Genomic DNA, 26040 nt, shown 5'->3' with positions numbered 1-26040 from the left:
TGACTAGCACACATGAGGACCTGCCTTAAAAAAAAAAAAGTCAGATTAACCTGAGAAAAGCATACAAATTTACATAAATTTTATGTGTCATAGGAAGTTTAATAAGGAAATGAACATCCAGAGAAATGATTAAACCTGAGTATTTGTGTGTTATAGTAGTAAGTTTGATAAAAATAGTCACAGAGAAATACAGGTATGATCTAATGGTAATAAACTGGGCTTGTTTGTTCAGATTCTTTTTTGTCTCCAGAGATAAGGATGTTCCTTCCCTGCATGAACAAGGAGGGTACTGAAGCTGAGGCTTTCATGACTTGCCTCAGGGAAAAGTCAGAAAAATCCTTTCTAGGTTTTACTATCTGCTTCAGGGGAGAAAGGCAAGGTGAAAGTCATTGTGAAATTCTTTTTTTTTTAATACTTTATTAGTTGTTGGTGGCCCTTTATTTATTTATTTATTTTAATGTGGTGCTGAGAATCCAACCCAGTGCCTCACACATGCTGGGCAAGAGCTTTACCACTGAGCCACAACCCCAGTCCCATTGTGAAATTCTTGTTTCCTCCATTTTCCCAAATTCCTTCAGCTTAAAGTATTCAATATGCTAAGGTGCCATATCTTGGGGGTACTGTACCCTGAACCCCATCATACTATGTGGTACACATAGGTTAGTATATGCATAAAAATCTCTCTGGAAGAATACACAAGAGGGACTGGGTTTGTGGCTCAGTGGTGGACTGCTTGCCTAGCACATGTGAGGCATTGGGTTCAATCCTTAGCACCACATCAAAATAAATAAATAAATAAAGGTATGTGTCCATCGACAACTTAAAAATAAATAAATAAATAAATAAGAATACACGGGAAAGTGTTAGGAGTTCCTTTACCTTTGAGGAGGAAAAGAGGGTATAGGATGGTAACAGGAAACTTTTCTTTTTTACCTTTAATAGGGGAAAATTTTTCTTTTCCTCACTCTTTGCTAGATTTATGGCCAAGTCTTCTATAATAAAATACAGATTAACAAAGAAACATGTTAATTTTTTGATGTAAATTTGAGGTAACATAAGAGCCTTTGAAAATGAAGAGGCAAAGAAATTGGAAAGATTTTTTTTTTTTTGCCATGCCCAGTACCATCATCTGTTATTTGTTTATTTATCTATTTTTTGGTACTGGGAAGTAAACCCAGGGGTGCTTAACCACTAGCCACATCCCCAGCCCTTGTCTGTATTTCATTTAGAGATAGGGTCTCGCTAAATTGCTTAGGGCCTCAACTCACAATCCTCCTGCCTCAACTTCTGGAGCAGCTGGGATTACAGGTGTGCACTTGGCTTACCTGCTATTCTTTTAGAATTTTCTGACCCTATGCATATAATCATTTTATTATTAAAAACACTATCTGGGGCTGGGGATGTGGCTCAAGAGGTAGCGCGCTCGCCTGGCATGCGTGCGGCCCGGGTTCGATCCTCAGCACCACATACAAAGATGTTGTGTCCGCCGAAAACTAAAAAATAAATATTAAAAATTCTCTCTCTCTCTCTCTTTCTCTCTCTCTTTAAAAAAAAACTTGGTATTTAAAAAAAAAACCTCTATCTGGGCCACGCATTGTGGTACATGCCTATAATCCCAGCGGCTTGGGAGTTTGAGTCAGGAGGACTGAGAGTTCAAATCCAGCCTTAGCAACAGCAAGGCACTAAGCAACTCAGTGAGACCCTGTCTCTAAATAAAATACAAAATAGGGTTGGGGATGTGGCTCAGTGATCGAATGCCCCTGAGTCCAATCCCTGGTACCCCCCCCCAAAAAAAAAAAAAAAAAAACAACACTAGCTGGGGCAGTGGTTCTAATTCAGTGGCAGACCACTTGTCTTGCATATGTGAGGCACTGGGTTAGATTCTCAGCACCATATAAAAATAAATAAGTAAAATAAAGGTATTGTGTTCATCTACAACTTAAACAAACAAACAACAACAACAACAAAAAAAAAACACTAGTTGGGCATAGGCCTGTAATCTGAGACTGGGGAGGGGAGGCTGAGGCAGTAAAATCAAAACTGAAGCAGGGCATAGTTGTACATGCCTATAATCCCAGCATCTCAGGAGGCTGAGGCAGGAGGACCATAGGTTTAAAGACAGCCTCAGCAATTTACTGAGGCCTAATGCAACTCAGTAAGACCCTGTCTCTAAATAAAATATAAAAAGGGCTGGGGATGTGGCTCAGTGGGTAAGTGCCCCTGGGTTCAATCCACACACACACACACACACACACACACAGAATCAAAATTTGGGGCCAGTCTCAGCAATTTAACAAGATCCTCAGCGAATTAGGGAGACACTGTCTGAAAATTAAAAAATAAAAATAAAAAAGACCAGGGATATAGCTCAGTGGTATAAAAAAATGTCTTGGGTTCAATCTCCAGCACACACACACAAAAAAAAAAAAGAAAAAGAAAAGGTGGGGGGAGGTTGGGGCAAGTTTTTCTGCAAGAACTGCCAGGCAGAATTCTTTGGCTTGCCCTAAGAACAGTGTCAAAGAAAATCAGAGCTGCACACAAGTTAAAAGGGTAAAGGCAAATTTTCTTCAGAAACTATTACAATATGGGGAAAGTGACCTCAGTATGGAACCGGGCTCCATTCTGAATATAATAAGGACAAGAGGGAATTTATAGTCAAAGAGCAAGGTAGGGATGGGTAATTTTACTAAGATGAAATATTAGAGTTAAGGGGGATTCAGGCTAAACTGATTTGTCAGTGTATTTGCTGAAGGCAAGCCAGGGATGATAAGATATGGAGGTTGGAAAGATCTTGCCAAACTGACCCAACAGGATTCTTGTTAAAACTGTGCTAAGAGGGACAGGAACAGAGTCCAAAGGTGTGGTCTAGTTAAAAAAACAACCCTGGATTAAGAAAAAAGTCTTTGTCAGCTAGTTCTTGGATAGTTTTCTCCTTTTGCTCAAATGAAGGGGCAAAATATTATTAAGATGTAAAAGCTTCATTCATTCTTCCCCAAGGAAGTAAAGAAATGCAATCTTTACAGTTTGCTGCTCCCCCCAATCAGGACACCAATATTGGAGCTGTTTTTTTTTTTTTTTTGGTACCAGGATTGAACCCAGGGGCATTACTTAACCACTGAGCAACATCCCCGACCCTTTTTATTTTTAAATTTGAGACTGTCTTGTGTCTTGCTAAGTTGCTCAGAGCCTCCCTAAGTTGCTGAAGCTAGACTTGAACTTGTGATCCTCCTGCCTCAGCCTCCCTCCCGAGTCACTGGGGTTACAGGCATGTGCCACTATGGACTGTTCTTTTTGTTTTTTAATTTTTAAGACAGTGTCTCACAAAATTGGGTCTTCCAATTTAATTACATACAATCTAACTTCTACTCTACTGTAAAAATTGTGTCCTGGTGCTTTGGGTCATCTGCATTTCAAATGGAGCAGGAAGACTACAAATTATAAGGGAGAAGGATATTTTAGTACTGTTTCACTCTCACCTTTGACATGCAGTGTAGCTTTTTAGAATCTGTGCTACCACTGGCATTCAAAACCATTCTTCCACTTCCCCTTTCTTCCAGCCTCTTGGGAAAAAAGCTTCCATAATCGATTGGAAGATAGAAGCCAGAGCAGGATTCTTCTCTTTCTACTTCAGATAGCCTATCTGGCAGTTGGCTCCATTTTCTCTGTGGCTCCAGCTACATAGGCCTGCTACAGTTCTAGCTTATATTTGATGATGTCTAAGATCCAGTGACATTGTCTATTACTTCCGTCTCTTCAACCCAGGCATTATTGTAGAATCCTGCTCTTGTAAATCTGTGGCATTCCCTTTGGAATGCCAGTTCCCTGCAACATATTCCTTCTGTTGTAAACACATAAAGTAATTTCTGCCTTCCTAGTTAAATATGAAGGGTAGCAGCATATGCCATCCCAAAATATGTCACTTTGGCATAGGTATTATTTTGAGCCAAAGGCATTGAGAAGAAACAAATGAGGGGCTGGGGTTGTGGCTCTGTGGTAGAGCACTTGCCTAGCATGTGTGAGGCACTGGGTTTGATTCTCAGCACCACATAAATAAACAAATAAAGGTATCCTGTCCATCTACAACTAAACATATTTTTTTTTTAAAAAAAAGAAAGAAACAAATGAAAGAAAAGCTCTCTGAGGGATAAAGGTGTGACCAAATGGCAGAGACTAGCTGAGCAAGGTTTTGAGTTTTAACCCTAGCACTGCAGAAAAACACAAACAACAAACAAACAAAAGCTCTGGTGCTAGAATGTTGCCTAGCATGCATGAGGCCCTGAGTTCCATCCCCAACACCACCAAAACAAACAAACAAACAAACAAAAAACCCTACTCTCTGCCTACCCTCCCCTTTTTACCTACAGGGAAAACATAAGTTTGTAAAGGTGTCCACACTCCCTTCTCTACCAGGAAGGACAGAATTTAATCACCTTAACTCTAGACTTTTAACCTGGAGATGGCACCAGAGCAATACACATAATAAATTTTGCTAAAACTGGCCCTTATTTATCACCAGTTTCCCTACATATTTGTCTTCTCACAATTCATTGCCCGAAGGAAAAAAATTTTTTTTAGTTGTCAATGGATCTTTTACTGTGTTTGCATGCGGTGAACCCAGTGCCTCATACATGCTAAGCAAGCACTCTACCGCTGAACTACAACCCCAGCCCTGCCCCAAGGAATTTAAAGTTTACCTTGTACTTCATATTGTGTAAAGCAACTGAAATGTAAAATCTCAAGTAATTCTCTGTCTCTCTCTCTCTGTGTCTCTCTCTCTCTGTCTCTGTGTGTGTGTGTGTGTGTGTGTGTGGTGCTGGGGATTAAATACAAGACCTAACTTATGCTGAGTGATCCCTCTACCACTGAGCTTCATCCCCAGCCTCATAATGACTTTTCCAGGCATTATTGCTTATTTTACAGATGAGAAAATAGTCTCACAAGAATTGAGGCTTGCTTAATGTCTCACAGTACAGCAGGGGAGTATATCCAAGTCTGTATAAAATATATGCAATTTTAGAATACCTTTGGCTCTGGCCAATTTGTGTTTTGCTTTGTCCTCTTTAAACAATGTCACCTGCCTTAATTTTTTTTATTTTACATTTTTTTTCAAGGAAGCAAGTTTCTTTTTATTTATCAATTGTGTTTTTGTCTGCTAATTCACTTATTTCTTTGGTGGGAGTCATCTGACATTATTATGTAAATGTGACCTTACAAAACAGTTTACAATTAACGATGACATCATTTGTTTAGTTACAATAGATTTTCACCTCATGAAATAGCTCTCAGCACACTTAAAGCCCTGGGGCTCCCAGGTGCTGGCTGATGTTTCTGTTTTTTTGTTTTTTTTTTTTAAAGAGAGAGAGAGATTTACTTTTGGGTGGACACAACATCTTTTTTCTTTTTCTTGGGAGAGAGAGAGAGAGAATTTTAATATTTATTTTTTAGTTTTTGGCGGACACACAACTTTGTTTGTATGTGGTGCTGAGGCGAGCACGCTACCGCTTGAGCCACGTCCCCAGCCCACAACATCTTTATTTTATTTTTATGTGGTGCTGAGGATCGAACCCGGCGCCCCGTGCATGCCAGGGGAGCGAGTTACCACTTGAGCCACATCCCCAGCCCCATGTTTCTGTTCTTTTAGTGTTTTAGTGATTGCTATAATGTGGCTAAAAACTAACCATCGTGACTATCTAAAAAACAGCACACAAAGAGGTGTGAAGAGGCAGGAAGAGCAAAACAAAGGCTTCTTTCTTCTTGAATGCCTGTAATCCCAGCTACTGGGGAGGTTTAGGCAGGAGGATGGGGAATTCCAGGCCAGCCTGAACAACATGGAGAAATCCATCTCAAAACAAAAACAAAAACAAAAACCTAGAACAGAAAAGAAAACAAGTGTAGCTCCTATAGCTCAGTGGTAGAGTATATGATCAAAAGATGCCAAGATGGGGCTGGGGTTGTGGCTCAGTGGTAGAGCACTTCCCTAGCATGTATGAGGCACTGGGTTTGATTATCAGCACCACATAAAAATAAATAAATTAATTAATTAAAGGTATTGTGTCCATCTACAAGTAAAAAGATTTTTTAAAGGAAAAAAAATATTAAGATGCCAAGTACAGTGGTGTAGGCCTGTAATCCCAGCCCCTCAGGAGGCTGAGGAGGATTGGAAATTCAAGGCCAGCTTCAGCAATTTAGCAAGGCCCTAAGAAATTTAGCAAGACCCTATTTCAAAATAAAAAATAAAAAGGTCTGGGAATGTAGTTCAGTGGTAAAGTGCCCCTGGGTTACAACTCCAGTAGAAAAAAAAAGAAAGAGAGAGAGATGTTAAGGCATTCTGGAAGGCTCCTCTGATCCCAGGCCAGCTGCCAGTCCACTGTGTGGTACATTCACAGGATGCTGAGGGAGTGCCCATGCAGTACTGGGGACTGAATCCAGGGTCTAGCACGTGCTATGCAAGCTCTCTACCTCTGATATATATTCCAGCCCTAGTTAAAAAGATAACCCAAAAGACCTGGATTAAGAAAAAAGTCTTTGTCAGCTAGTTCTTGGATATTTTTCTCCTTTTGCCCAAATGAAGGGCAAAAAAGCGTTCCACTTTTCAGATGTTACATCAATTTCAGAAATATTGTTCAACAATGTATAGGTCAAACTAAACTCATTGGTGAATCTGATTCAGTAAGAGGGCTGTCATTTTATGTCTTCTGGTATAGGGATACTAATGAGTCAAAATAAGGCTTCTCTCTCCCTAGAACTGGAAAAGATTTCCTAGAGAGTAGAAATGGAGAAGACTTAAACATTGAGTGTTTCCTTAATAAAGGGACTCAGTTTCTTTTCCTCCTCCAACTCTGGGCCAAACTCCTGACACATGGGAAATGAAATTCCAGATGGTTTTGAGGGGCTCAAGTTCAGAATCCTGGAATAGCTTACTGGTAGAGTTGTGTTTTAGCATTGTGAGGCCCTGGATTTTTATCCCTCAGCACTGGTGGGCATGGTGGGGAGCATGGATACAGAATTCTTCTTTCCTCCTTCCCTAAATACTAAATAGAGTCAAGGACTGTGCTGAGACCAAGGAATTTGTTTGGCACAGTCTAACGTTGGAGTTTCACGTTGTGTTTTGGCGGATTAGACTCTGATTGTTCCATTTAGGGGCTGAGACTGTGCCTGAGTTTATTTTCTTGAGACAGCACAGAGAGCGACAAAATCAATTTCTAGGAGTTCAAGAGAGTTACAGAAGTGGAAAGGAACTCGGCTGAAATAGAAGAGTCTCTCAGATGGGAATGAAAGATTACATGGCAACACTTATGAAGATTCATAACAGAATGTGGTCTGTTATAAATTACATTTTTTTAAGTTACACTTTTTGATCATTTGAGTTTCTAGGACAAAAATTGTACCTCCTATGCTAGTCTACCTGCTGTAATTCTCCTGCCTCATATTCCAAGTTTGATATGTAGTATTGCCATTATTATTTTCTAAACCATTTCCCATTACAACTTCCGGTTTCTCCTGACACAAAATTAACTCCACCCTATCTCCCACATTACCCAGATCCTTGCCCATGCTAGCCAAGTGCTCTACTACTAAGCTACACCCCCACCCCATAACTCAACATTTTTATAAATGTAAAAATAGATTTTTTTTTCAAAAACTTAAATTTCATTACTATGAAGAGTATTTTTGAAATTACTAAGCCTCAAACTGTGTTTAATTTTAATACTTGTTTTCTGACACATGGGAAATGATGTTTTTGTTTTTCTGAATACTCTCTTTCTCAAAGCTTTTTCTAATTTATTTTCATTAAACGCCATGTCTTTTATTTAAAAGCTAATGAGGTAAAATAATTTAAAGTCATCAACATAATAAAACCAATAAGATCACAAACATTTCCAAAATCAACTTTATTTGCTCCATGGATCTCTGAGGAAATGTTATCTCCTCAGGATGACCTTGTGAATTTAAAAGAGAACTACATTGTCTTCCCCCCTCCACATATACAGGCTTTCAATCCTCTTACTTGGTATTCTTTTTCTCTATGGAAATTTACCTCCATTGGACACACTATATATTTTATCCGTTTCCATGGTGATAAGACTCAAGGGCTGGGTTCCTACACCCATTCCGATTTGTTTACTAGTATCTTCTAAGTGTGGAAATCAAAATACACCCAAAGAACCAAGAAATTGCCTAGTGCTCAGAATGACTATTCAACATCTGGATTCCTGGGTGGTACAGAAACAGCACATTAATTACAATAATTTTTTTTTTTTTTTTTTTTTACTTTTTCCTCCCAGCCCTTTCCTCCTTTAACGTGGTAAATAAAGTTTGCTGGCCTAAGAGTAGCTTCCATATCAATCTTTTGGTCAATGAAGAGATTTTAGCGAAAATACAACTAAATCAGCCAAGAAGAGGGGGGTAGGGGAGTGATCTAAGCAGTAGCCTCAATGGGGCATTCCCTGGCTAGATGTCCAGATTCGCCACAGCGGTAGCAGTTCACTTCGCTTGCCTTACTACAGTTCACTGCTACATGGCCGGTCTCGCCACATCGGTAGCATTTGACTTGGGTACAGTCTTTCTGGATGTGCCCGAATTCACCGCAAGAGTAGCATTTCTGTTCTTCCTGATGGTCACAATCACGAGCTAAATGGCCTGGTCTGCCGCAGGTGTAACAGCACTGTTCTCTGTCTCTTTTAGGATCCATACAGTCTTTGGCGATGTGGCCACTTCTCCCACAGTTGTAGCAGATGTTCTGGTGAAGGTCACAGTTTTTGACATGATGACCAGTCTTACCACAGCGGTAACAGATGTCAGATTGGGTGGTGGAACTGCACTGAGGACCTCTGCCGCGGCCTCTAGGTCCTCGCCCTCGAGCTCCTCCTTTAGGGCACTCCCGGGCCCAGTGGCCAGACCCTCCACACTTGAAACATTCTTTACCGCTCATGGCCGCGGTGAGATCTTTTGGTGAGCAGGCCCACCCACCGGTGCCAGGGAGGCCCAGAGGCAACTCCCCTTAGGATGGCTTAGATGGAAATGACTCTTTTCCTACCGGGAGCTCTGTGACGTCACATGAGGTTTGCGCACGGCCTCATTCACAGGTGTTCTAACCGCCTTCTCCCTCCTACTCAAGCAGTCAGAATTGATAATAGATTAAGTGTTGTTTTCAGTTTGTTTGTTACCAGGTATTGAGCCTAGGGGCGCTTAACTACTGAGCCACATCCCCAGCCCTTTTTAATATTTTATTTTGAGACAGGGCCTTGCTGAGTTGCTTAGGCCTCGCCATTGCTGAGGCTGGCTTTCAACTCCTGATCCTCCTGCCTCAGCATTCCGAGTCACTGGGATTACAGGCATGTGCCACCTGCCCGGCTCAGTTTTATTTTTAACATTTGAACCGCTAAGTATGAGTTTGTTAAGACAATGTGACCGGTACAATTTTTCATAACTAGGAGGCTTCCGGGCCCAAGGTTGTTAAGTGGTATGGCACAGGCGCAAGGCTCTGGGCTCACTCCCCCCCCCAAAAAAAAAAAAAACCCTTTATTTGTGGTCTAGTAGATAATCAGTTTTTATATATGTTTTGTGGATACAATATGTGAGAAGTTAATCCAATAAAGGAAAGAAATTATACAAATTAGAGTAGACTATTTTTTCCTATCTTTTTTGTTCAGGAGCGGTGTGTGTGTGTGATGGAATCCAGGGCCTCTCACATATTAGGCACCTGCTCTACCACTGATCTACATTCCCAGACCTTATTTATTTGGCCGTGTGGAGGGTACTGGGGATTGAATCCAGTGGTGCTTCACCACCGTGCTACATTCCCCAGCCTTTAATTTTTTTTTTTTTTTTTTAGTTTGAGAATTTGACAGTGTTTTGCTGAATTGCTGAGGCTGGCCTCAAACTTGTAATTCTCCTGCCTCAGGCTCCTGAATTGCAGGGAATACAGGCGTGTGCCACCAGCTTGGCTCCCAGAGCGCTCTCTCTCTCTCTTTTCTTCTTTTTGTGGTCATTGTTGTTTTAAAAAAATAAAACGTGGGGCTATTTGTGGCTCAGTGGTAGAGCGCTTGCCTAGCATGTGTGAGGCACTGGGTTCGATTCTCAGCACCACATAAAAATAAATAAATAAAAACAAAGGTTCATCCACAGCTAATCCATCCATCTATATATCTATCTACACAATAAAACGTGTGCTGATAAGATAGAAAAAAAAATCTGTAAAATGCCACAGTGAAAAGACATGCTCAAAATTTATCCCCGCCCCCACAAACTCTTCTTTGTTTAACCTAGGGACCATCTACCACTGAGCTAATCCCCAGCGCCCCCCTTTCAAATTATTTATTTATTTATTTATATATATAGAGAGAATTTTAATATTTATTTTTTGGTTTTCCCCGGACACAACATCTTTGTTTGTATGTGGTGCTGAGGATGGAACCCAGGCCACATGCATGCCAGGCGAGCTTGCTACCGCTTGAGCCACATCCCTAGCGCCCCCCTTTCAAATTTAAAACAGGGTTTCCCTGAATTGCTAAGGCCAGCTTTGAATTTGTGATCCTCCTATCTTAGTCTCCAAACTAGCTGGAATTACAAGCGTGCTTATTGCAGGAATCTTAGTTTTCAACATTATCACCATCATTTAATTTATAAAACAGAATAATATTGAAGCATTCAATATAAAAAAAGCTTATTCCTTAGAAAACATATTACAAAGTCAGAAATATTTAGACATTTCTTCTTTGTTGTTTCCCAAATTGTTTATAGATTGTATAAACTTCACAAGGATTTATGGACATGATGTACATTCATATAGATAACAGAAACAAATATTAGAGTAAGGGCTCTGACTCAGTGGTACAGCTTGTTCTTGGCATGCACATGGTTCTCAATCAGATCCCCAGCACCACAAAAAAGATAAGGGGGGGGGACACACAACATAATTAACACTGAAACATCATTGTCTTCTTTGTTTTTCTATTTGCAGTGCTAGGGAGTGAACCTAAGGCCTTGTGTATGCTAGGTCAGTGCTCTATGACTAATGCACACTTTCCCTTTTTCTCTTCTTTCTTTCTTTTTTTTTTTTTTTTGTCTTTTTTCAGGTACTGGGATTGAACCCAGGGGCGCTCTACCTCTGAGTTACATCCCCAGTCCTTTTTTTTTTTAATTTTGAGACAAAGTCTTGTTAAAGATTGCTGAGGGGGCCTTGAAATTTTGATTCTCCTGCTTTAGCTTCCTAAGAAGCTGGGATTACAGGCATGAGTCATTGAGCCCGGCTGACTCTTTCTTCGGTTTTTGCAAGTTTGTTTTTTTGTTTTTCCATTTTTTTCTTCTCCTTTTTCTTTTACAATTTGTAATATCAGAAACAACAGGGGAGGAGTAAGAGGCCCGGTAGGGCTGCAGACCCTGAAGGCCAAGAATTGAAGTTTAGATCACCAAGGTAACACGCAGAATAAGGGTAGTCAAACTTGGCGATGGAAGAGTGGGCTAAGAAGAATGGGAGAGGGATTGACGAAAGACGAATGGGCTGAGGAAAGTATGGTGTTGGAAGCTGGTGCCACGTAGGGGAGCCGAACATTGAAGAAGCTGGGTGGACTAGAGATCCAGATACTTGGTAATGGGTTAAGGCGCCTGCTTCGACTTCAATCGGAGCCGAGGGTGGGGTGGGGTGATTGCGCATGCGCCAGAAGCACACTGCAGAGCTGCAGGACAAGCTGTGGGTTTCTGGCATCAGCCCTGCGGCTGGAGGCATGGCAGGTTTCCTGCCCAATACCCACTGCTTCTAAGGCCTGCTGCCGCCACCCAGGCATCTCTTACTCTCTGCACACTGTCTTGGGACAGCCGGCTCTAGGAATTCTCGCTATGGCACTCGATTCAGCCAGGAGGTAAAGGAAGGACAGAGGGGGAGAACATAATGTGGAGGGTGGCCGAGGAAACTCGGGCCATGGAGATCCTTAATTTCTGCATTCCCCCCGGTTGACCGGCGAAAATGAGGGCCAGTACGGGCTTCAGACCTCCAAAAAGATGTTGAGCATTTATTTCTCATTGTGAAAGGGATACAAGCTTTCCTTTAAATAGGGTTGAGGCATCTGAGCATCGATATTTTCTATAATGCCTCATGTTTAAACAGTTTGGGGGGGCGATTTTCCTATTTGTAGCAGGTGAGGGTTTAGGATTAGGCTCATCCGATGGTTTATGAGAAAGCTTTCTAGCTTTTGTTCAGGTTGGCGGGCCTTATAATACATTATGTGAATCCGAGAGTACTCTAGCTCCTCCCTTGGGGTCGGGGAGGATAAACCTAGTTCTGGGATATGCTCTGATCACCCGTAACGCCTTTTTCCCCCGTATTCAACTTCCCTAGTTTATCAGACTGTATTAGGGAAGGCTGGTAATGACTCATTTTGGGCACTGGGGCATAACTATAGCGAGAAACACATCCAGATGTCATTAGGCCTGTGTGTGTATGTGCACGCGCGCGTGTGCATGACGGAGGTGGTAGCTGGAGTGGGGAGAATAAGGAGGACAGGCGCGGTGTGCGCGGCATTTGAGAGGCTGGGATGAGGCGGCGCGGCGCGGAGTGGCGGCATTCAAGTATTTTATGAGAAGGCCTAATGTGAAGCGAAGGGGCTTCAGTGGCGGGGAAGAGAGAGGCACGCAGGCGCAAGGCTTGGGTGGGGGTGGGCGTGGAGGGTCGAAAGTGAAAGAGGCGAATTCTGCGGAGAAATCAAAGTTGCGCCAGCGGCTGGAGGGGGAGGGAGAGAGAGCGAGGGTGCGCATGCGTATTTCAGACAACATGGTGACGGTTGAGTTCAACTGTCTGGAAGGAGCAGCGTGCCTGCGTATTTCCGTCAGAAAGCCGGGAGGGAGGGAGGGAGGCGCGCTGCGCATGGGTAATTAAGGTTACAAAATGGCGAGGGGGTCGGTAAGTTGTCTTTGGCCGCTTTGGGCCAGAAGGGTCTGCAGAGAAGCAGATCTTCCTTTCTAGTTAATGAAGGTATCAGCCTGATTTGAAAGTTATAGGTTGTGGCTAAATCCACAAGGAAGTAACCCGGAGTCTTAGCTTCTTACTGGCTTACGGATAGTGTGCGTTTAAAAATGCGGAGATGACTGTAAAAGGTTGCGGCAGCTGGCTGTGTGTAGGAGGGGCGTAAAAGGTCATCACTTAGAGACCGTTCTTTGCCACTTTCGGAATATATTTCAATATATATTTGAAAGGCTTTCGGATTTTGGGCCGCTATATGTGATTCTGGATACATTTTTTTCATCTCATCGGAATAGCACAGCATAGTGGTTGCAATGTGAGAAACTACTGTTATGTTGGTTGAAAATCTCTGATCTTTCTCCCCTTTAGAACATAGGGGTGAGGATTTAGCTGTTTCCAAATGTTTGTTAGATTTTGCTTGAAACCTGGGATTTGGGCAAATGGCTGCCAGGGGCACCCAAAGGGCAGGGAGAGAAATTTGAAAAGTATTTAGTGGTTATTGTTAGTATGAAAGTGACCTGGGCTTACACACTTTTCTCTAAATTACTTTTTCTTCTGAAGAATTTCCTACATGGTTTCCTCGGGGGTGGGGAGTGGTGGGGGATTTATGTTTCTCTTTTTTCCTTTTTTTTGGGGGGGATGCAGCTGCAGTGTTGTGGCTGAGTGCTGCCAGTGAGGATGGAGTTTGTTAATTTCTAAAAACAATAGTTAACACTTAGATATAGATTTTAGTGGAGAAGGCTCAGGATTCAAAAGTGAAGAGACAGATCTTTTCCAGTAATCCTATCCATGACCTTAGGCTAGTCCTTTTCCTTTTCTGGACCTATTTATAATAATTACACTTAAATGTCTAGTATTTACTAGTGCCAAGTACTGGTTGGCCTACATGCTTTTACATATTATTTAACTCATTTAGTATTCTCCACAATCCTATGAAATAGCAGTACTTTGTTCATTTTTTACAAATGAGAAATTTGAAGGTCCCAGATTAATTTGTCCAAGACTGTATAGTCAGTTGAATGGCAGACTGGATTTTAATATAGATAGTATATGTCCAGAATCCTGTGTGCCTAAACATTGTTTTATTTCCTAAAGTAAAGGGACACATTTAAAGGAAACTTTTCGTTTTGAAATCATAAAACTCAGCACCACATTAAAAAAATAAAGATGTTGTGTTCACCGAAAACTAAAAAGGAAGGAGACCTGTTTACTGCTTTTGACTTAGTGCACAGTACAGGGCTATATATGCAGGAATAAAAAAGTAAACAATTGTTGATTTGGAGCCTCCTGGGGTTGCTATCCTCATCTACACTTTTTTTTTGTTGTTCTATAGAGGGTCTAAAATGGCCGACTGCAGCAGGCTGGACACACCCTCCCTGTTTTGTGATCTGGTCTAAGGCTTTGCTGTAGTAGAGATTTTTTTTTTTTAATCTTAAGATTAATATTTTAGTGCGTTGATCCAAATGTGGGGTAGTAAAGATTATTGCCTCTTCTGTAATTAAGGTCTGAAAATACAAGTATTTGTATTATTTGGTTAAGATGACATCTGTTGAATTGGAATTACTACATAAAGGCTATGAATATTTTTAACACCCAATATATATTGCCAATTTTCTTCCTTAAAACTTATTTTTATAAATAAAAGCCATTTTTTTTCATTTTTTGGTTATCGATGAGATTAGGTTCCATTTTCCTTAATTTCTTAGAATTTTAATTTACATTAATGTGATATAGTTCATATCTTACACTGATTTATCTATAGGAGTTTTAAATTTAGTGTTTATTATTTTCTATTAGATTGTGTTTTGTAAATAAACACTGTTACTCAGATTTCTGTAATATGTTATAAATACCTATTTCAGGTTATTTTTTGCCTTTTCATTTTTGTTTTTATATCTGTAGTCGAGGTGAAATCATTGGATCAAATCGACTTTATTTTTTTGATTTAAGTTTGAATAGCTTCCTTAATCCGGAAATTAGATAAATATTAGTTGCAGCTTTGTCTGAAGATAGCCATCAATTGTGGTGAAAGAAGGTCTATAATTTCACCACCCAGAGACAACTAGTATTAATAAATTTGTTAATTTCTTTCTCTCCATTTTTCTATACTATTTTATACTGCATTTTGTATTTAACATTATAACATGCATATTTTCATGTTAAATATTCTTTCTAATTATCATTTAATAGTTTCATGATATTCTGTTGTGGAAGTATTTTATACATTTTCAGTAAATTATATAATGAATGTTTTTTCAGTTTCTATTACTTGTCTATTTTGGGTTATTTCCTATAGAATAAAGTTCCAGAATTAGAATTATTTGTCAAAAGGTTTGAGCATTATAAATATTCACCATAACCCAAAAAATTACATCAGTTTCTGTACCCAGTTATTTAGGTACTTAAATTTTTTTCATTTTTGCTAACTTAACACTTAAAAGAATGATATCATTGTTTTATCACACATTTTTCTGATTATCAATGAGGCTGGACTTTCAGATCTTAATTATTATTTTTGGTTCTGGAGATTGAATCCAGGGCCACCAGTCAGAAGTCAGATCTTAGTTATTAGATCTTATTTCGTTTTGTGAATTATTTGATTTGGGCCTAAATGTTATCTATTTGTAAATGACATTTGTTGCCAATACACTCCTGGTATGTTTGTTGCACTGAGTCTTAAGAAATATTTGTGATTCCAAAGATAACTGCTCTGTGAAATATGTATCAGGTTCTTGGTAGCCATTTTGATATAACACTTGTCTGTCCTTTAGAAAGATAGCCATTTCTTTTTATTAAAAGGAAATCATTTTTGAGTGCTGCACAGAAGTGGTGCTCCCTGGCTGTGGTTGTGGGTAGAATACATTTTGTCCCTAAAAATAAACCAACTTGGACAAGAAACAAAACAGTAGTCTATCCATTCAGGGATTGATCTTATTTTAAACATTTATTAGTTTTTTTGCATGGTGGTGCACACCTGTAATCCCAACAACTCTGGAGACTGAGGCAGGAGGATCACAAGTTCGAGACCAACCTCTACAATTTAGCTAGACTGACTCATACAACAACAACTTAAATCCCCAGTACTAACAAAAAATAAAAAATAATAGTATGGCTCAACCTGAAAAAAAAAAAAATAACGATGGGACACAGAAAAAATTTCATCCTGTCTTTGTATAAAACTGTCTGAACACATAACTACAATGGTAATCTCTTTTTTTTTTAAAGAGAGAATTTTTAAATATTTATTTTTAAATATTTTTTAGTTTTTTCCGTGGACACAACATCTTTATTTTTTTTTTTTTATGTGGTGCTGAGGATCAAACCCAGGGCCCTGCGCATGCCAGGGGAGCGCATTACCGCTTGAGCCACCTTCCCAGCCCACAATGGTAATCTCTTGAAGGAGTCTCTTACTGTCACCCAGTTTTGAAAAAGGGAAGAGGAAGAGTGTGTTACCTCTTTCATTTTTCTTGTTTGTAATATGTTAGTGAATTAGATCTGTCTCAGAGATCTTGAGGGAGGGGTCTCAATCTGCTTTCCTGAAAGTAGATTTGTTATTTCTGCTTTATAGAATCTGTTTAATTATGTTTATTAAATAAACCCTTCTAATTTGTTATTCCTACTCCATTAGCCATATGTTATCTATTTTGCATTTAATAACATTTCAGTGAAGGGCGGGATTATTGGATTTAGAGGTGCCAAATGAACCAAATTGATTTTTTAATATTTATTTTTTAGTTTTCGGCAGACACAACATCTTTGTTGGTATGTGGTGCTGAGGATCGAACCTGGGCGGCACGCATGCCGGACAATCGCACTACCACTTGAGCCACATCCCCCCAAATTGATTTTTGCTAACTAGTTACACTGCGTTAATCCAGTTAGTTGTGAGTTGCTCTTTTTCAGCCATTTTCCCCCCCTGGTACTGGGGACTGAACCCAGGAACGATATACAACTGAGACATATCTCCAGCCCTTATGGCCTTTTTTTTTTTTTTTTACTGAGGATTGAACCCAGGGGCCCCCTCTCACTGAGAGCCACATCTCTTGCCCTTTATATTTTTATTTTGGGACAGGGTCTCACTAAATCCCGGAGACTGGCCTCAAACTTGTTATCTTCCTGCCTCAGCCTCCCAAGTAGCTAGGATTATAGGCATGCACCACCATGCCTAGCCTTTCAGCATTTTTCTAATTGTAGATATTAAACCAGGCTTGTATGTGGTAGGGTGGGGTAGTTGAGAGATGGATAAGCCAGAAGAGGGAGGGAAGCTCATTTTAGAAGAGGTGGTTGAGGACCTTCTTTATAAGGCCTCTGCTTATCTTAAGCATTTAAGTCTCATTTTATATCATGCCAGTATATATCTAGTTCCCATATTTATCTGTGATCAGGGATTAGGGAGAGTCTGGATATTTGAAGTAACTGAAAAGCGTTTAATTTTTGATTTCTACCATTTGTTTCTTCCCCTCTCGATGTTATAGCCAGCAGCAGCCTGGAGCAGCAACCCTTGGAAAGAAATTTTACATCGGCCATTATAATACAACCTGATAAGTATTACAGAACTTATCAGATTGTATTGTAATTGTCTGTGTATATACCTGTCTCTCTTCTATGTTTACAGACTGTAAGCTCCTTGTGGGCAGGGATGGTGTCTTTGTCAGAGCCCAGCCTGGCACATTAGTAGGCCTCAGTAAATGTTTATTGGATGAATACGTGAATGAGTCATCAACAAACATTTATTGTGTGTCTGCTAAAGTGGTCTCCGCAGGCTCTGGATGGTCAACTATTTCTTCAAAATGTATGTGGTCAGAAACTTACTAATTCTTTCTAGTTATATATGCATCTTCTCAAGAGGTTTTCATGAGGCAGTGGAATATTTGGACTTCAGTCCTTGGTATTTGCAGATGTGATGTTGCTCCTGTTGGTACTGCTGACAGTTTCTTCCTTGGTGGGGGGGATAATTGCCAGAGCCTCATCCTCAAGGGTCAGTGTTGGCTAAATGATTCCTATTTGTAGCTTGTCCCTTTTATTTTATTTTAGTTGAGCTTTTCCTGTGCTAGGGATCGAACTCAGCACCTTGTATAGGTACACGCTCTACCACTGAGCTACATCCCCAGCCCACTCATCCCTAGGCCATCCTCTAAATAGTATTCCTACACAGGATTTCACATTTTAGATCAGGGGTGAGCAAAACCTAGGTTGCCTATTTTTGCGGAGTTCTAAAAGAACACATTCTTTGACATTTCACCTGGGGCTGCTTGAGCACCATAAAGGCAAGGAGAATTGGGTTGTGTTAGATATGTTGTGGCCCCACAAAAGCCTATACAGAAAAGTTTATAAGGCCTGAAAAATTTATAAAGTTTATAAAAGTTTATAAAACTCTGGCTGGGGATGTGGCTCAAGCGGTAGCACGCTCGCCTGGCATGCGTGTGGCCCGGGTTCGGTCCTCAGCACCACATACAAACAAAGATGTGTCCGCCGAAAACTAAAAAATAAATATTTAAAAAAAAAAAGTATAAAACTGAAAAATTACTAGCCTTATTCTGGATCATCACCCATCAGTGATGGTTTATTCCCTATTTCATTCACCAGAGATCCTTTTAGCATTTCAGAAACTCATATATTTATTGATTTCATTTGTTATTTCTTGTGACAAGTCTTTTTCCAGTTTTACAGATGGGTCAACTAGGACATATTTTAAACTTGGAGATTATATGGCCTCTTCCAGGGTCCTGTTTGATCAGTTGTACAGGGTGCTTCAACATAAAATATTGAGCTTGAACTCTAGAAATTCCTTTTATTATATCCTAATTTGAAACACAAGGGGGCTGGGGATATAGCTCAGTTGGTAGAGTGCACACTTAACGTGCACAAGGCCATGGGTTCAATCTCCAACACCACCAAAAAAAACCAAGGTTATTCTTTGATGCCTTCTCCCTCCCTGCCAGCTGTCTACACAGCTGTTTGCAGTGAGAATATCGAAAATAAGGAATTAGTATGGGATAAGGCAGAAAAGAAAGGTAGGCCGAATGAAGCAATGTTTAGAGAGTTCTTTTTCTTTTCTATTTATTTAAACCTGGTGCTATGTATCTAACCCAGGGCATCCTGCATGCTCATGCTAGGCAACTGCTCTACCCTTGAGCTATATTCCCCCGCTCAGTGTTTAAAGGGTTCTAATGCAAATTTTTTTTTTTTTTTTTTTTTTTTGGGGTACCCAGGATTGAACTCTAGGGCACTCAACCACTGAGCCACATCCCCAACCCTATTTTAAATTTCATTTAGAGACAGGGTCCGCACTCATTGAGTTACTTAGTGCCTTGCTTTTACTGAGGCTGTCTTTAAACTTGCAATCCTCCTGCCTCAGACTCTAGAGCCACAGCTCTAATGCTTTTTTTTGGGGGGGGTGTACCAGGGATTGAACTTGGGAGCACTCAACCACTGAACTGCATCCCCAGCCCTATTTTGTATTTTATTAGAGACAGGATCTCACTGAGTTGCTTAGCACCTCTCTGAGGCTGGCTTTTGAAGTAGGGATCCTCCTCCCTCAGCCTCCAGAGCTGCTGGGATTACAGTCCTACGCCACCATGCCCAGCTCTAAAGTTAATATGGACTGGTAATTCATCCAGATTTACTTAGGTATCTAGCTAGAATTTCAAAGAGTTTAGAGCCCTACCCTTTAGCCTCTCAGCCTGATTTGTATTATTTTAGTAACCTACCTTTGAGCACAGTGTGATTGATTTCATCTCATTAAAATGTTATACTGGGGGGGGCTGGGTTGTGGCTCAGTGGGAGAGCACTCACCTAGCATGGGCGAGGCACCCGGTTTGATCCTTAGCACCACATAACAATAAATTAAAAAAATAAAGGTATTGTGTCTAACTAAACTAAAAAAAAATATATTAAAAAAAATGTTAAAGGGGCTGGGGTTGTGGCTCAGTGGTAGAGCGCTTGATCCTCAGCACCAAATACAAATCAATAAACTAAAGGTATTGTGTCCAACTACAATTAAAAAATAAATATTAAAAAAAGACTTAAATTAAAAAAAATGTTAAAGAGGGGCTGCCTATTACATGGGGAGGGCGCTGAGTTCTGTCCTCAGCACCACATAAAAATAAAATAAAGGTATTATGTCCAACTACAACTAAAAATATTTTTAAAAATGTTAAATAGGGGGCTGGGGATGTGGCTCAAGTGGTAGCATGCTCTCCTAGCATGCGTGAGGCACTGGGTTTGATTCTCAGCACCACATAAAAATAAAGGTATTGTGTCCACCCAAAACTGAAAAATAAATATTAAACAAAATGTTAAATAGCTTTAGGTCAGACAATTTAGAAAGCTAAATTTTAAAAAAAGAATGCTTGTCTAGGATTATCGCCCAGTGGTAGAGTATTTGTCTAACCAGGCCCTGGGCTTCATCCCAGCACCACATTATTTTGAGACAGTCTTGCTAAATTGCACAGGCTTGCTTTGAACTTATGATCCTCCTGCCTCAGCCTCCCAGGTTATCTGAGATTGCAGGCATATTTCATCACACTCAGCTTCCCAGCATTATATAAAGAAAAATTTCAAACATAACATACATACATACATACAGAAAAGTTGATAAGAATCTTATAGTGATAACCTGTATGCCCATAATATTTTACAGTATTTGCTTTATCACATTAACTCATCTTTGTTGGATAGGTCTTTTTTTGGGGAAGGATACTAGGGATTGAACTCAGGGGCACTTTGCGTTCCTGAGCCAGGACACATGATCACTGAGCCACGTCCCCAAACCTGTTTTGTATTTTATTTAGAGACAGGGTCTCACTGAGTTGCTTAGTGCCTTGCTTTTGCTGAGGCTGGCTTTGAACTTGCGATCCTCCTGCCTCAGCCTCCAGAGCCGCTGGGATTACAAGCATCTTCCACGGCCCCAGGCTGGATAGGTCTTTAAAATACTTCTGTCATCCATTTGAATCTCATCTGTATCTAATGCATTACAGTGCTGAAAAATATTCTTTTGATTTTTACCTGAATCTTCTAGGTTGGGATGAATATTATTATAGCCTAACTATGTATCAGCAGGTCTACCTGGGAATGAGAGATCCAGAGAGAGGGAGTCTTTTTGTTTTTGAAAGAAAATGGCTGCATTTCACTGTTATATACTGGAAATAGTAGGGGGAAGGAAAGATGGAAGCCCAAGCCCAATGTGTACACTGCCCTGCACTTCACTCCCCTCCCCCTGCCTTTTTTTTTTTTGGGTATTGGGGATTGAACCCTTGGGCATTTAACCACTGAGCCACATTCCAAAGCCCCCACTCCTTTTTTTGTATTTTTACTAGAGACAGAATCTTGCAGAGTTGCTTAGGGCTTCACTAAGTTGCTGAGGCTGGCTTTGAACTCACAATCCTGCCTCAGCCTCCTGAGCCGCTGGGATTATAGGCCTGTGCCACAGAGCCCAGCTCATTCACTTATTTGGCTTTGGGGCAAGTGGGTTTTAAAAGGGAGCTTCTTTCATTTGGTTCATTTTTTTTTTTTTTTAAGAGAGAGGCGGGGAGAGAGAGAGAGAATTTTTTTTTAATATTAATTTTTTAGTTTTCGGCGGACACAACATCTTTGTTTGTATGTGGTGCTGAGGATCAAACCTGGGCCTCACGCATGCCAGGCGAGCGCGCTACCACTTGAGCCACATCCCCAGCCCCTCATTTGGTTCTTTAATTTAAAACTTGATAAAGTGCCAGTGAGATGATATTCAGCAGTAATATAAATAATTTTGGAATTCCAATAGTATTTTTTTATTTTAATACTTTTTGGTGCTGGCAGTTGAACCCAGGTCTTTGCACACACTAGGCAAGTGGTCTACCACTGAGCTGCCAGCTCTAATGTTTTTTTCTTTAGGTATGATTATATAATTGTCATTTATTTTCCTACAGGTAATTTTTCTAGTTTCAGTATTTTCGCATCAAAATTAAATGGGAAAAAAAATAAAAAAGTTTAAAACTAAATCACTTGGCCTTTTCTCTTCTTGTCTCCTCCCAGTTCGAAATGCTTGCATCTCTTGATGGCCAGCATCCTCTTGGATCTGCAGTTTGGTTCAACGCATTCAAGTCTTAGCACAATCTTCTTTGTGGTTTTAGCCTTCTTGCGGAAAATTGGCTTTGTCTGCCCACCATATCCACTCTGCTTCCGATCATCGCGCCTCTTTCCTTGGGCGTAAAGGGAATCCTTGCCCTTCTTATACTGGGTCACTTTGTGAGGCTGGTGCTTGCCACACTTTTTACAGAAAGTCCTTCGAGTTTTAGGTACATTGACCATCTTTACAGCAGAGGTGTCCACGTGATGAAAACCAAGCCAAAGCAGCATATCTCGCCTTCCCTTTCTTACAAGGTCCTTCCCCCCGGTTCTGAGCAATGGAGACTCGTGTTTAAACCGCTACAGTCCAGCTGCTAACTTACCCGGAGATCTCACAGCCGCAGCTCTCGCCTTGCCACGCTTGCGCCTTCTCTTAATAGTTTTATGTTAACAACAGCCATAATTTTAATTAGGAAGCACCATGAACTGAAATTATCAAGTACATGATAGTGGTAAATGTTTATCTCCCTTGATTTAAGCTCAAGGTTAGAGAGACCATGTCTTGTTCATCTTTGTAGTTGTTTGTTTCTATTCATGTCTAGAACTATACCCCCAAATATGCATTTATGCATTTAAGGATATTTGAAAAGATTTAGTGATGACCTGGGTGTGGTGTTACATGCCCATAATTCTCAACACTCAGGAGACTGAGGCAGGAGGATTGTACAGTCAAGGACAGTATGGGTACTTTAGCTAGACCTGATCTCAAAATAAAATAAAAAGGACTGGGGATATAGCTCAGTGGTGGGGTGCTTGCCTAGTATGCATGAGGCCCTGGGTTCAATTCCCAGTACTGCCGAATAAAAAGGTTTAGAAATGGGCATGTTTATAGTGTTCATAGCAATGAGCAATGCAAAACTTGTTCATGAATAGGAATTTGGTAAAATAAATTATGATGTACTTACATAATAAAACAAAATCATGAAAAATAAAAATAATCGTGTAGATGAATATTTGACTTTCTAGGTCTCATGGTCACTAGTAGATTAGAGAACAGATTTTTTTTTTCTTTTTTGGTGGTGTTGAGTGGTGAGTGAAATAGTTATAAAATGAACCCTAGGAAACCGCTCCTTGAGGTTTGAATTGAGGATTGCCTGCATCTTATAGTAACAGGAAACCAAACCTGGCAGCATTAACTAGTGCTACCAACATCTAATGATAAAAATTAGTAGCCTAAGCTGAATTGCCAGATTTCTTTGTTGCATTTTGTTCTAAGCAGCAAGGGACTGGGAAATGTACAAGCAGTAGGCAGCTTTTTTAGAAAGAAAGATCCTTGAGTGGTGGTTATGGGGGGAGGGGTATATCTTGGCTTGTCCTGTGGACTCTTACTCCTCAGAGCCTTGTTTCTCCAGGACTGAGTCTTAGGGTTAGGGGACTAGCCACTAGTCCACTTCGCTCCTTGTGTTCCTTTAGATAGTCCAGACAGATGGGTCTTCCTTTTCATTTTTGATGAGTCCTGGTGGGAATGGAACTTATTAATAACAAGTTTTATTACCTAACAGTGTGACCCAGATACTGATGACTAGATGAAGAAGGTTTTGTTCACCTTTTGGGGCCTGTTTTAGTCAGGAGTATAGAATATAGGTTCATAAACTGCCATATGTAGCAAGGTTGCTAAGGGATAAAGTTTGCTCCTTATTCAAAGATGGGGATATTGATGGGAAATAGGAAGGTCAGAGTCAGAGTTTACATCTGAGTTCTAACACCCTGGTATAGTCACTTAGTGCCTCTGCACCCAAGTTAACTAACCTCATTTAAAATAGGAGCAAGTATCCTTTATTAAATAAAAATTATAGACCTTGCAACAGCTTTTGCCAGATAAAGCACATAATTGTGGGGCTGGGGATATGTAGCTCAGTTGGTGAAGTGCTTGCCTTGCATGCACAAGGCCCTGGGTTCAACCCCCAGCACCAAAAAAAAAGCATAATTGTGATGCTAATGTGAATACTTAGCAAGAGTGAAATCTGAGGTCCATGGTATGGCTGGATAGAGAGGACTTAAGGTGTTAAAAATAAATCTAGATCTTAAAGCTTGACTGTTTCATGTTATATGTTTCTTTTCCCTGTCAGACAGGTGATGCGTAATGCTGTCAGAAAGCATGTGCTGGTGAAGAAATACATTGAGCCCTGCTTGGTCCAGTGAGGTTATTAGTGAATTGGGAGAGGCTCAAATCAGCATGCAAACTATTGTGAAATTTTGGTAAGTGGTCAGTGATTTTGATGGTCTTGCCCAATTAGTAGGAATGGGACAAGGAAGGTGGTTTAAATAGGGAGTAGGTAATTACTTGACATTTTCCCATTATGATCTGAAAACATGTTAAGATCAGGATGTACTAGAGAATAAAGAATCTAGCCTATTTTCCCCATTCTCCCATTTTTACAGATAGGAGAATTGGAAATTGCTTGAGATTATATTGGTAGAAAATAGATTTGAATTCAAGTCAAGACTGTTGTCTTTTACTCAGTGCTTCTATTTAGATTCCATCCAAATATAAGGAGGCCATGTGAGACAGAAATTATTTTATTTCACAATAAAAAATTATTGTTGTGTCAATGCTATAATTATTATTATTTTTTTGCAGCACTGGGGATCGAACCCAGGACCTCATACATGCTAGGCAAGCACTCTACCATTGAGCTACATCCTCAGTCCTCACACTAAAGATTTTTGTAATAGCTTCTGAGATTGTACTTACCTGATGATGGAAATTTCCATGGTATAAAATATTGTTATGCATAAAGTTAGTTACTTGGTGCTTGTTAAACATGCAGATTCCTGGGCAGCTAGAAACCTTTTCATTAGTCAAAAGCAAAATAAGGATCTGCCTGTTTCTTGTATTATTTTTAGGTACTGGGGATTGAACCCAGGGGCCCTCTACCAGTGAGCTTCATCCCCCCCCCTCCCTTTTTTTTTTTTTTTTTTTAACAATTTTTGTGTCAGTTTTATTAAGGTACAATTAACATACAGTAAGATTTGCCAATTTGTTTTTTTGTGTGTGTGTATGAGGTGCTGGGGATTGAATCCAGTGGCCTTGTGCCTGCGAGGCAAGTACTCTACCAACTGAGCTATATCCCCAGCCCATTTTTAACAATTTTTGCCCATCGCTTTTTTTAAAGAAAAATCTTCAATGTTTTTTTTTAATATATTTATTTTTATTTGTTTATTTTTATGTGGTGCTGAGGATTGAACCCAGGGCCTCACACATGCGAGGCAAGCTCTTTACCACTGAGCTACAACTCCATTCCCATCCCGAGCCCTTTTTCTAATAATTTTTTTTTTTTTATTTTTAAGACAGGTTCTTGCTAAGTTGCCAAGAGTCTTGCGAAGTTGCTCAGATTGGCTTGAAACTTGTGATCCTCCTGCTTCAGCCTCTGGAGTTGCTGGGATTACAAGTGTGTACCACCACACATGGCTCTGCCTGCTCAGCAAATTCACCAGAGTGCCAGGATCAATCACTATTTCTGAGGATATCCTGGTGAGGCAGTTTGGAAACCTTGGTAAGTTGTGAGTAGTTTCTTTGGTAGTAGAGAAGGGAAAGTGGTCATGATGTGGCACTTTCAGCCTTCTTTCAGCAGATAGTTATTAAGTACTTACTAAATGCTAGAAACTGTTCTTGACATTAACAAAGTCACAGAACTTTAATTCTTGTGAGTTTGGACAAAAGGATAAATAACCAATAAATGTGAAATGTGGACTGGGGATATAACTCAGTGGTCAAGCACTTGCCTAGCATGTGTGAGGCCCTGGGTTTAATCTGCAGCTCTGCCCCGACCATCAAAAAAGAGTAAAATATTGAGATTTTTATATTGGATTTTTTCCCATGGTGAAGTGAAAAATTGCATTTAAAATGGTTGAGTTAAACTGTGCAACATCGTGTGTTTTTCTCCCTTCTATTCATTTTCCCTTTTTATACCTGCCACTGTTTCTTAATGCAATGGAGGCTGACCTAGCTGAATGCAGATAATAATATTTAT

At 40.2% G+C, this 26040-nt stretch overlaps 2 protein-coding genes and 1 long non-coding RNA gene across 4 annotated transcripts in view; 1 reads left to right on the top strand and 2 right to left on the bottom strand.

The window, feature by feature from the left end:
• Positions 1–8419: 8419 nt before the first annotated feature.
• On the bottom strand, positions 8420–8932 carry Zcchc13 (zinc finger CCHC-type containing 13). Its single transcript, XM_046462167.1, has one exon. The coding sequence runs from the start codon at positions 8930–8932 to the stop codon at positions 8420–8422; it is 513 nt and encodes a 170-aa protein (XP_046318123.1).
• Positions 8933–11665: 2733 nt separating this feature from the next.
• Positions 11666–26040, top strand: part of LOC124105084 (uncharacterized) — a 61558-nt gene continuing 47183 nt past the window's right edge. For both annotated transcript variants that reach the window (XR_009228425.1, XR_009228424.1), the window contains exons 1-3: positions 11666–11861; positions 24136–24265; positions 25358–25563. This is a non-coding gene — a long non-coding RNA (uncharacterized LOC124105084). The remainder of the gene's footprint in view (positions 11862–24135; positions 24266–25357; positions 25564–26040) is intronic.
• On the bottom strand, positions 21861–22325 carry LOC124105080 (large ribosomal subunit protein eL42-like). The gene has a single exon (XM_046462165.2). It carries the CDS (start codon positions 22295–22297, stop codon positions 21935–21937), a length of 363 nt encoding a protein of 120 aa, XP_046318121.2. The 5' UTR covers positions 22298–22325; the 3' UTR covers positions 21861–21934.

The sequence above is a fragment of the Marmota monax genome, unplaced genomic scaffold (genome assembly GCF_021218885.2).
Source record: "Marmota monax isolate L192 unplaced genomic scaffold, Marmota_monax_Labrador192_F-V1.1 WCK01_AAM20220418_F8-fsc00192, whole genome shotgun sequence".
NCBI classification, from domain to species: Eukaryota; Metazoa; Chordata; class Mammalia; order Rodentia; family Sciuridae; genus Marmota; species Marmota monax.
Note: the sequence above shows the minus strand (reverse complement) of the source record. Positions and strands in the feature narration are given on the sequence as shown.

Excerpts from the sequence above, each read along its gene's own strand:
- LOC124105080 (XM_046462165.2), bottom strand. The coding sequence starts at position 22,297 with ATGCTGCTTTGGCTTGGTTTTCATCACGTGGACACCTCTGCTGTAAAG.
- Zcchc13 (XM_046462167.1), bottom strand. The coding sequence starts at position 8,932 with ATGAGCGGTAAAGAATGTTTCAAGTGTGGAGGGTCTGGCCACTGGGCC.